The sequence below is a fragment of the Camelus dromedarius genome, chromosome 2, assembly GCF_036321535.1.
Source record: "Camelus dromedarius isolate mCamDro1 chromosome 2, mCamDro1.pat, whole genome shotgun sequence".
Taxonomy (NCBI): Eukaryota; Metazoa; Chordata; class Mammalia; order Artiodactyla; family Camelidae; genus Camelus; species Camelus dromedarius.
The window spans coordinates 52,230,622-52,242,262 of record NC_087437.1 but is presented as its reverse complement, the minus strand read 5'-3'; the positions used below and the strand labels follow the sequence as shown (position 1 = coordinate 52,242,262).

Here is an 11,641-nt window from a genome sequence, read left to right as displayed (position 1 = left end):
TTCACTAAAGGGTGTGAACCCACGCACTCCTCTTTTCCTGCCTCACTTCTAGATGGATCAGGCCTAGTCAGTCTCTTCACTCTTCTGCTTTCATCCTAATATGCATCTGGGGGAGCAAATAAGTCAAGGCCTGTTGCACAAACCTGGCCATATAGTTCCCCTCTTTCTTAGACTGCTTCCTCTTTGCCTATGGTCAGAGGGCAGGGATGTCCCAAGAGGAAGGAGGCCCCACTTTTTCACCAGAGAGCTCTACGTCGGCGTCTGGCCACCTAGGCCCTCCTAATACTGCGGTCTTTTATTTCATAGTCTATGGTTATTTATTGTGCTTAGCTTCTTTGGAGCCTGGTAGGAAGGGGAAAGGGCAGTGGCAGGCAGAGCAGGGCTTGGCATTGCTGGGTCCTTGCCTATAAAATTGTGGTATCGGAACATCGCCCTAATAACCAACTGTGGGTAGAGAGTGAAAGGGAGTAATCAAAATGTAAATTGCATAAAAGCAGAAGCCAATTCCTCTTCACACCTCAATGGTAGAAGAAAGAGCAGCAGTTTGAGAATCGCGATGTATGGTTTCTATTTCCTTCTCCACGAGGATAGGTTGTGGAATGAGTGGTTTGATGGCCTTGGGCAAGTTACCTCACCACTTTTCCATGATTGCATTTGCCTGAGTAATAAAAGACAAGTTTTACTTAGCCAATCCTGACAATCTATGAATCCACAAATCTCTCCTCTGAATCACTTTCGAAGCTATTTACACCTTCAGCTTCCAAACAGGAACATGTGCATTTGGATGGGAACCCATGGGTGATGCGAGGATGGTGGAGTCCCCAGCTAGCACTTCCTGGAAATCACAGCAGCTGCCACTGGGGCTTGGCTCTGTCTCTAGGAAACAGAGGATTGCAGTTCCCTGGGGAAAGCCAGCTGCCAATGAGGAGAAGCAGCCTCGGTCTTACCCTTATTTCAGCCTAGATGAACTAGCTCTGCTCAGGACTGGAGTAACAGTGGTGCCCCAGATACCACACACGTATACACCCAGGCCAAGTAGCAATGAGTGGTAGAGAAAGCAAGCAAGCATCATCCTGTCCTCTTCAAGCTGGGGTGGAGAAATGATTCATTTCCTAAGCAGCTATATAAAGAACATAAAGGAAACCACCATAGATATAATGTTTAGAACTAACTGCATTGATGATTCTTTGTACTTGATCCATTGGGGATGGAGGGAAAAGAGGAGCTCCTAGAGGAAGATTCCAGTGTTGCAAAGTCACATGTCATCTTCCTGCAACTAGTTTCATTCTGACTTTTTTGAGACATAATTGACATGTAAAGTTATGTTAGTTTCACTATACAACATAATGATTTGCTCTACGTACAAGTCATGAAATGATCACCACAGTAAGTCTAGTTAACGTCCATGACTAAACATAGTTACATGTTTCTTTCTTCTGATGAGAACTTTTAAGATTCTCTCTCTTAGCAACTTTCAAATATGCAATTCAGTATTATTAATTATAGTCACTATGCTGAACATGACATCTTATGACTTTTTAATCTTACAACTAAAAGTTCGTATCTTTTGACTCCCTTTGCCAATTTCTTCTACTCCCCACCCCCGGCCCTTGCCTCTGGCAGTTACCAACCTGTTATACCTATGAGTTGGGGAATGGTGTTTTTGTTTTAGATTTCAATATAAGTGAGATCATGAGGTATTTGTCTTTCTCTGTGTGATTTCTTTTACTTAGCATAATGCCCTCAAGTTCCATCCAAGTTGTTGCAAATGGCAGGATTTCCTTCTTTTTTATGGCTGAATATTATTCTCATACCGACTTCTGAAATAACAATATCATATTTCTGATCTGTCCTGGCACCCCCAGCCTCCCAGTGTCTGTGGGACACACACTCACATGTGCACTATACCAGCCACGTCAGTCACGGTGCCTCCACGCCCACAGTTCCTTTTGTGGGAAACTATCCACCCACAGTTCCTGCTAAAGGGAGCAGTTTACAAGGCCTTTACATCACAGGACTTCCCTTTCTTTTCCTTCAGCTGCAGATGACTGCTCAGATGGTGGTCTCCTCTCTCCCTCCTGGGCTGGAAATTGTCTTATCTCTGGTCTTGTCCAGCTCAATTTCTCCTTCTGGGTCATTCCAGAATTAACATTTAAAGTGCACATTTGATCCTGTCATTCTGGGCTCAGAATTTCTCATTGGCTCTTGTATTATCTTCTGCTGCATAACAAATGGCCCCTACAGTTTAGAGGCTTAAAACAACAAAAATGTATTATCTCACAGTTTCTGTGGGTCAGGAATCTGGGTGCAGCTCAGCTGGCTCAGGGTCTCTCACATCTGCAGTCAAGGTGTTGGCTAGAACTACAGTTTCATCTCAGGATTCAATTGGGAGAATTTACTTTCAGGCTCACTCATGTGGTAGCTGGAGGCCTCAGGGCTTTACTGGCTGTTGGCCAGAGATGTTAGTTCCTTCCCATGTGGGCTTTTCCTTAGGGCCTCTCATAACATGGCAGTTGGCTTTCCTCAGAAGGAGATGTCTGACAGAAAGAGAAAGAGAGACATTGTGACAACAGAAGCCACAGTCCTTGTAACTCAAAATTGGAAGTGAGTCCATCATTACTTTTGGAGCTGTTAAGTCCAGTCCACACTCAAGGGAGGAAATTAGGCAGAGTGTGAATACCAGGAGGCGGTGACCATTGGGTGCCACGTCAGAAGTTGCCCCCCACAACTTCTCTCCTGAAGCAGTGGTTCCACTCTGCTGTGGCCGTGGTTGCAAACAAATGAGGCCCCAGCATTCCCCATCAACATGCATCAGCTTCAATGGGAGCGGCTGGACGTAAAAGTGTGTTTCATTTGTGCTTTCTGATCAGGATTTCCATTAAACAAAGTGCTTCTAGCTGAAAGGTATTCAAAAACTACTGGTTTGGAGGATTTGACCTAAACTTTGCAGGGCTTTTCATGAAACTTGGCCCCTGCCTACCAGTTCCATCCCTCGTCTGACTGCTGTCAGGCCCATATTACTTTCAAGAGAGACAGACTTACAGAATGATCCTTTGCCTTTCCTGCCTGCATGTGTGCTGTTTGCTTTCCCATAATACCCCACCTCAGCTTGACTGCATCACCAGCTCATCCTTTCTGTGAAATATTTTTTGATGGTTCCAGGCAGATTTATCTGTTTCTCCCTCATTTTTCTATTGTACTTTGTTTAAATTCCTTAATCAAAGCAATTACCTTTTGTACTTTTATTCTTGGTTTATGTCTCCTCTCTAAATATCTCCAGCATCCAGCCCACAGCCTGGCACACAGAAGACACTCAACAGCTATTTGTGGAGTGGATTAATGAGCCCAGCACTGTCTGCTGGGCACTGCCTAAATGCTTGGTGTCCTGGGCGTGGATGGAGAGCTGACCACAGCTCAGCATCTTCATGTGTGGTGTGTGGTACCTTGGCTGCCTCATTTATAATCCATGAGTCAGTCATTGTATTCCCGATAGCTCGTCACTGTCATTTTAGCCTTTTGCTGCTTACTGAAATGAGCTAATTAAAGACGAATTATTTTAATTGCCAATCATCAATAAAAAGGTTTTTTTTTCTTTAAATGGAAATGGCAGAATGTGTGTATTATCCTACCATTAGCAGAAGCCAAAGTGTTCTTGTTTCAAAATTATGATAGGTCCACTGCTTCCAGAAGTAAGGGTGAACCATCAGAGCATAAAGAAGGGTTGTGTTGTCTGGAGCACAAAATTGACCCAGATCCTACTTCTATTAGTGTCACATCACATTACTCAGGAAAAGTCCAGTGGTTATTGGGCTCGAACACTGAGGGTGTATCCTGATGCCCCCAGGGGTCAGCACATTCATCACAGGCCTTTTTGCCCTCCCCTTTCATATTCAAAAGCTACTCTGGAGGTCTATTTGTCCACAAAAATTTTTTCATAGATGAAAATATTTCTCTAGTGGATAAAACAAATTGGAACAAAACTTGCTGCGTCTCTTCAAACAACAGCTAAGGGATAGAATGAATTTTGAAAATCATATCAAGATGATCCACAAACATCCACTACTTTAGAAATACTACAGGAAATGCAGTTTTGGACAAGCTTGAGGTGTTACCAAAACAAACTCAGCTCAACACACAGCAAAACCAAACTCAGCTCAACACCCAGCAAAGCCAATCTACTGACACCGGGTTGTGGTAAAGGAAAGCCCAGTGTTTGCTGCAGGGTGCCAAGCAAGGAGAATGGACAGCTAGTGCTCAAGAGACCCGAACTCCCAGATGGCTCTTAGGGGAGGGTTTTTAAAGGTAACATGAGAAGTGAGGGTCACAGGGTAGGTGATCAACTGCTGGACATTTTTCTGATCAGTTGGTGGTGAGGTAGCAGGGTGATGTTTAGGAATCTGAAATCATCAGCCTTCCAACAAGTTCTGGGGTCTACGTGCTTGTGGTCAGCATGTAATCACCATCCTCCACCTGGTGGGGGTCTTAGTTTCTGCAGAATAAGTAAAAAATATGCATCAGATTGTTATCTTTATCCCTTCAGGAGGAACTAGGTGTCCTGTGACTCTCTTCTAATCGTTAACTGCTTGAGTCTGCTTTTTGGAACTTGGGGAAGGCCAAACCTGAAGCATGGGACACAGAGGGGCTTGTATGCAGGAAGGCCCCACAGGGTCCTGCTCGGTTTCAAGGGCCTGTCTGTTTTCCTGTTTTGCCTTTCATGGTGGTACAGTGGGATATTTTGCAGAAAAGCTGTCCTTCATGGTGCAATACCAGGAGGTTAGGGAAGGGCTACGAATATTTCTCTATTCTTACAACATCTAAAATACTTCTTAGAGTCTAGAGTTGTTGCAGCCTGGGTCACTCTCCTATAGAGGTAAGACATTCGGTAAGATTACAAGCCAGTTTGTTAAGCCAGGCTTCTTTTAATTTCAAAGGCTTCATAGGAATCTGCTAGTTCTGGGGGCTTAGGCTTTAATAAAACAGATGTTTTGCCTTTCTATACTATTTATGACTTTGGAGTCATAAAGCTGTTAATGTGTCCACTCAAAAATATTTGAGTATCTTCTAGTACCTACAATGCCAAGCACTGGAAATACACAGTACCTGCCTCGCGATGTGAGATACCAAGTGGGAGGCACAGCACGTCCTTGAGTGTGGAGGAGGGAGTGAACTAAGAAAAGGCTTCAAGTAGCATTTGAGCTGGAATGTGAAGGAAAGGTGAAATTCTTCATGTATAAAGGGGGGCAGCAATTCAAGGCAAAAGGAACAGAATGGGGGAAGGCACAGACGCAGGCAGGAAGCGTATTACATGTCCAGAAACAAAATGAAAAACCAAGGAAGGTAAAGATTTGGAGGCCTGGGGCAAGGTAGCTGGAGAAGAGGCGGGGAAGGCTTTGTGTAGCCTACAAAGGTTTGAATTGTTTTCAGTAGGCAGTGAGAAGCAGCAGAGGTTTTTAAGGCCAGGTATGTTCTGATCAGACTTATGTTTTAGAGACCTCTTCTCAGCATAGTAAAGATTAGAGAGTCTGTAAACGTGCAGGGCATTTGGAGGTTCTTTTACTGAGGACCTGCAATGTGCCAGATACAGTGCTAGTCTCTTCACATGTTGTCATATTTAGTGTTTATTGCAGGTATATGAGGTAGAAATTATAATTCTCATTTAAGAGACTAGGCTAAATCACTTGTCCAAGATCACTCAGCTAGATAGTAGTGGAGCTGAGCTTTGATTTCATTCTGATTCCAAAGCTGCTATTCCTTTTATACCAAAAGGGATGATGAGGGTCTGAATCATGACAGTAGCAATGCTAAAGAGGCATCCTCCCTCCGCACAGAAGACTTCTAATTTAGTTGCACCTCATTTGGAAGCTTCTCCATCCACTTCATCATTCTAATTGCTTTAATATGACAAATTGACCAATTGCTAGCAGGTTATTTATAACCACAGTGGAATTAGTTGCTTGGTTCGATCAGGCAACCAAAAAGTAACTGATTTATAATGACTCGATCTATCAAAGTGTTCAGAATAGTTGGTGTGCATAGACAACACTTATATTAGTATTAGACAAATATGAGCAATTAAATGGGAAGGGAATAACTGACTCTTCACAAATGACATCTGAACCAAAAGGATTGTAACCCTCGCTCGATCTAAAACCAAGTGGACAAGTCATACTTTTGAGTGGTAAGAGAGGTTCTGAAAAAACCTTCTTTTTGTTCTACTGATAAAGAAACTGAAGCCCAGGAAGCTTAAGGGATTTGTGCAGGCCTCCCGCCAGAAAACAGCAGAGTTTAGGCTTGAACCATCTGCAGCGTTCTGACGTCCGGTCCTAGAGAACTTTTCTCAGTGTGCCTGCTGCACTGTGACACTAAGCGAGTCACTTAGCCTTTTGAATCCTCAATTACTTTGCCTACACCATGAGAGTTGTGGGTGTATCAGTTAGTTTTCACTCTATAAGAAACTACCCAGAATTTAGCAGCTTAAAACAGCTATTTTATGTAGCTCCTGATTCTGTAGTGTGTCATTGTGGCTGTTCTGGTCAGGACTGGCTCAGCAGAGCTTGACCAGACTTTCTCATGCTTCTGTGATCAGCTGGTGGCACTAGGATGATCTAGTATAGCCTCACTGATAGTTCTAGTGGTTAGTAGACCATCGGTGGGGGATTGTCTACTGGGGGCACCTCCATTCTCCCCAACAAGGCATTTCATCCTCTAGCAGGCTTGCTCAGGCTTGTACACTTGTTGGTCTCACAGTTCCAAGCACAGAAAGAAAAGGCAAGTCCCAATGAGCATGTTTTTTGGGGAAATCTTTGCTGTGTCGTGTTTGCTATTCTCCTATTGGCTAAAGCAAATCGCATGACATGCTATGCAGCTTCTGAAGTAGCTCCTAGTGATTCCCGCCTCCTGATATTCATGTCTATGTGTAATCTCCTCCCGTTCTGTGAGGGCTGGACCTAGTGACTTACTTCTCATGAATAGAATATGGTAAGAATGATGGGCTATCACTTCTGAGATTAGGTTATGAAAGACTTTTTACATGCTTGTTCTGGTGAAGCAAGCTGCCCTATGGAGAGACCCAGGTGGCAAGGAACTAAGGGTACCCTCCAATGAGCAACCAATGAGGAACTGAGACCCTCAGCCCAACAGTTCTTTAAGGAAACGAATCCTGCCAACAGTCAGTGAGTAAGCTTGGAAGCAGACCTTTCCTCAGTTGACACTTCAGGTGCAAATGCAGCTCTGGCCCATACCATCATGGCAGCCGTATGAGACTTTGTAAGGAGGGGACCTGGCTAAGTCATGCCTGGGATCCTGACCCACAGAAACTGCTGTGTTAATTTGGGAGTGATTTGTTATGTAGCAGTAGATAACTAATACACATAACTAACCTCAGAGTCTGTGTGGAAGGGGAATATTCAGGGGTGTGGTTACAGGAAAAGTAATTATAGGAATTATTCACACATATTTATAAACAACTTATCACAAATGGACTTTTTCCAGCCTTTGGGAGTCTGAGATGGAGTAACTTTCACTACTTCAACAGTGATTTATTCTCTGTGTTACATGTTGGGAACAATATGGTGAACAAGACAGAGACCATGTTTCTGCCCTCAAGGAGCCTGCGCTTTGTAGCAGGGGAGGTTGGGGATGAGTTCAATAATTCCTTCTTTAATTGTTTAAAATTAAGTGATATGAAGGAAGTGTGTATATAACTTAGTTTGGGTTGGTCAGAGAAAACTGGAGAAAATGGCAGATAAACCGAAGAGGTAGGCAAAAGAGAAGGAGGTGGGAAAGAGGAAAATTGCAGACACTGGGAACGGCATTCTTAAAGGGGAGCTGGACAGGTGGTCAGCAGCTATAGAACAAGTTCATATTTATGGTCATACTGTACCCTGATATGTGATAATAGTATTGTGGATTATGGGTTTTTTTTAAGTTCATTTAGAGATAGTTGTTAAAATATTTATGGATGAAATTATATGATGTCTGGGAATCCATTTCAAAATAATCCAGTAGCAGGGTAAGTGTCATGAGTGGGCAGAGCTATGAATGAAACAAGATTTTTCCAAGTTACTAATTGTTGAAACCAGGTGGTGGATGCACGCGGGTTCATTATACTGGTCTCTCTACTTTTGTATATGTTTCATTTTCCATAATAAAACTTTAAAAACTTGCATCCCAACAACACATCCTGAAGGCTGTGTGTATATGGTTTGAGAGGTCACAGCACATTTACCTCCTGCTTCCATTACAGACAATAGAGGTTAATAACATCTTTAGGGCAAGGGAATGGAATGAGTTTTATGTTATAGAAAATGTAAAGTCTTCTCAGCTTCAAATCATATGGCTAACATAAAGAGGGTATTTGGGTAATTTACCTTTCCTCCTGTATCATGTTATTTCTCGTGCTCATTTTTCACTAGTTAAGATGGCATGGTTTCATATATAGTAGAATCTTATAACATGACATGGTTTCATATATAGTAGAATTTTATAACCCCTAGAGTAAAAACCAGTGGAAGGATTCTGTTCAAATATCAGTTACTAAAATACTGAAAGAATTCTGTGTCAGAAGACCTTATATAACACAGACAGTATTGGAGTGAGTTTATGGGTTGGAGAAGGAGGAAAATAGGGTAGGAGAGATGGGAATCCTCTTTTGTTTGAAAAATTCTGGTTTGGCTTGCTACAGCAATAATGGATTATGGATTTCTTTAAGTTTTCTCTTCCTTTTATTCATGTTATTCTGAGGTGGGTCAGGCTGTGAAATGAACAACAGGGATGGATAAATTTCATGAGCCAGGGATGTACTTCCTTGGGACTTTTTTGAGGGGGGAGCAGTATGCCTGGGCTGAAGCTGAAGACATGATGCTTCATGTTTTTAACTGTTTCAATGTTAGGTTATGGGAGGGGGACCATATTTTGAGACTTCGATTCAGACCTCTCTTGAAAATACCTTTGCCACCAAATTGAGTCTCTTCAAATCCTTATAAATGAAGACTTCACTAGAGTCATACATATGCAAGTTACATTTCCCTTCTTAAGCCAAGTTTAAATAAAACGGATGATTGCTTATGGTAGCAAGGATTTTCAGAGCTTGGAGATGAATTTGGTTATTTGAAAACCATGATGAGTCTCCTTGTCATTGCAAGGCAGGAAAGGAATAAAGTAACAGAGAAAGTGGACCAGGGCATAAACATGTTCCCCCACAGCATTTGTGCTGAAAGGCTTTGTTGTTGTTCCCTGAACCTTGACAATTGCAGGCATTTTCCTCCGCTCTGAAAAACATTTGGCAAATAGTAAGAGGAGGTCCCCTCCTTTTCTGTGTTCAAGGCTGGGTTCTGGCCTTGTTGCAGGGAAACACTAATTCCCAGCCATGCTCCCTGGGAACAAATGGTTTGTTTTCTCTTCACTGAACCCTGCCTGCGGTGGGTTCTCAACAGCTGAGCCTGGCATGGAAAATCTATTTGGGGTAACTTGTCCCCAGGAGGGAAGAAGGCAAGCTGATTGGGTAGGAGAGCTGCAGCCGCCACCAGGGCACACATGTTGGCCAGGGCAGGCATTAACACACAAAGGCACACAAGGACTCCACGGAAAACAAGAGTCCTGTTTGTGTGTCCACACCCACATGTACCACACACACCCAACTCCACCCATATACACCATGCACACACTCTCGGCATGCCAGTCACATGTACCACACTGCCACACACATACCACACACACATACACACATGCTATATAACAACCATGCCCACCACACCCTACGTACACGTGGATACACACACAAACTCAGCTACACATACCACACACAGCACATATACCCGACCGCACATAAACACACCACTCACTGCACATTGTTCATATGCATCCATACCACATACACGTAAACACACACCTCAGATCACATAGTCCACAAACACATCACACATACCACACATGTACCGTGTGCATACTTAACAGTATATTCAACTGTAAACACATACCCACCACACCTACTCCACATAACAAGTATATACACTCACACATCACATACACAGCAAACTACACACACACACACATTCCACATACCATTCCCCTGCATCACACGAATATTTCACACACACCTCCCCCACCCCCAGCACCCATCTGGGTTACTTTCTCCCCTCCTCTACGCCCCCCCACCTCCCGCTCAGCAAGGCGGGGCTGCAGCCCAGGCGAGACAGAGACCACTGGTGGTGGTGGTAACCACCGGGCCACGCAGATCTGGCTGCCTTCAGCAGAGCCGGGATGTGCGCCCCAGGGGCCGCGCTGGGAGCTGGAGGCAGCCCCGGGGTAACACGCGTGTGTGCACGTTTGCGCGCCCCGGGGCCTGCATGGCCAGACACTCTGGGGGGCGCGTATGCGGCCCTGTGGGCCGCGTGTGGGGAGAGACTGTGCATGTGAGAAAAATCTCACTCGCAGATGCGCAGGGACCAGCCCACTGGACGTCCGGGCGGGCGTTTCCTCAGTGTGCACAGCTCTCGTGTGGACATGTGTGTTGGAGGGGACTGTGTGTGGGAAGTGTGCGTGTAAGCTGGCGTGCACGTGAAAACCGAGCCGCCGAGGCGGATGTGTGTTCATAAGGGCCCTCCGTCGATCGGGGTCAGTCTCCGGGGACTGACTGAGTGAGGGGGAGGACACCGACGACCGCGTTTCCCCGCCGGGCGCGTGTGAGGAGGCGGGGCCGGCGGAGGGACGCGTGGCGTCTGCTCGGGCCGGTGCGCGCGTGTGCGCGTGCGTGTGCTCGGGGAGCGGCGCGCGCCGCGGCGGAGGGAGGGAGGGAGGCGGTGGCAAGCGCAGCCTTCGGTCGCAGCGCCCGGGGCGGCTCCTCTTCGATCTTGGAACCGCCGCGCTCCTGCCGCCACCGCCTCCGCCACCGCCATCGCCACGCGCTGGCGTGACTCCCGTCCCGCGCCGCGCCCTCCCGCGTCCGCAGCCAGCTCGGCTTCCTGCCCGCCCAGACGTCGCTTGTCCCGAGCTCCCGGTTTCGGCTCCGCGGAGGGAGAGGAAATGAGTGCGGCCGCGGCGCCGGCGCCCGAGCGCGGTTGGAAGAGCGAGAAAGTGGACGAGGCTCAGGCCCTGGCGCGGAGTTGCGCCGCTCGGAGACCCGACTTCCAGCCGTGCGACGGGCTCTCCATCTGTGCCACGCACAGCCATGGCAAGTGCTTCAAGCTGCACTGGTGCTGTCACCTAGGATGGTGTCACTGTAAGTCGAGCCGCGTCTCCCTACCTTCCGCTACGGTCCCGGGGCGTCCGCGGGGCTCTCTGGGGTCGAGGCCGGGACTCTGCGGCCTGGGGGACTCCAGGCTGGGCCGGGGATTCTCTGCCGCAGGCCGGGGCTGTCCTGGGCTCCGAGCGGCGGGAACTGCCCTCGCGCCGGACGACGGGCTGGCGCTGCCTTGGCAACGAGCTGAAATCCGTGGGGAGCCTAGCTTTAGCCACTTCTACAAAAGGGGATCTACCGTCCCAGGAAAACTGGAATGTATCTTTTTTCTTTTTCAACCGAAACGACCAGGCAGTGTGTTGGGAAATGGTAGACAGCCGTCAGAGTTGACGACAACCGAGGGGAAGCCCTTTTTTCAGGGCTGGTGGTTAAAAGCTGCGCCTCTTTCTTTCTCACTTGGTCTTT

The 11,641-nt window shown here is 46.4% G+C and overlaps 1 protein-coding gene across 10 annotated transcripts in view; it reads left to right on the top strand.

Moving 5' to 3' along the window:
- The first annotated feature begins 10,804 nt into the window (after positions 1–10,804).
- C2H3orf70 (chromosome 2 C3orf70 homolog) overlaps positions 10,805–11,641 on the top strand; it is an 87,374-nt gene continuing 86,537 nt past the window's right edge. For 8 of the 10 annotated variants that reach the window (XM_064493505.1, XM_064493499.1, XM_064493500.1 and 5 more), the window contains exon 1: positions 10,893–11,218. In XM_064493505.1, coding sequence (XP_064349575.1) covers positions 11,023–11,218 — 196 coding nt within the window. In that variant the 5' untranslated portion in view covers positions 10,893–11,022. Of the gene's footprint in view, positions 11,219–11,641 lie in introns of all 10 variants that reach the window. The other 2 variants (XM_064493513.1, XM_064493510.1) reach the window with 1 other exon arrangement.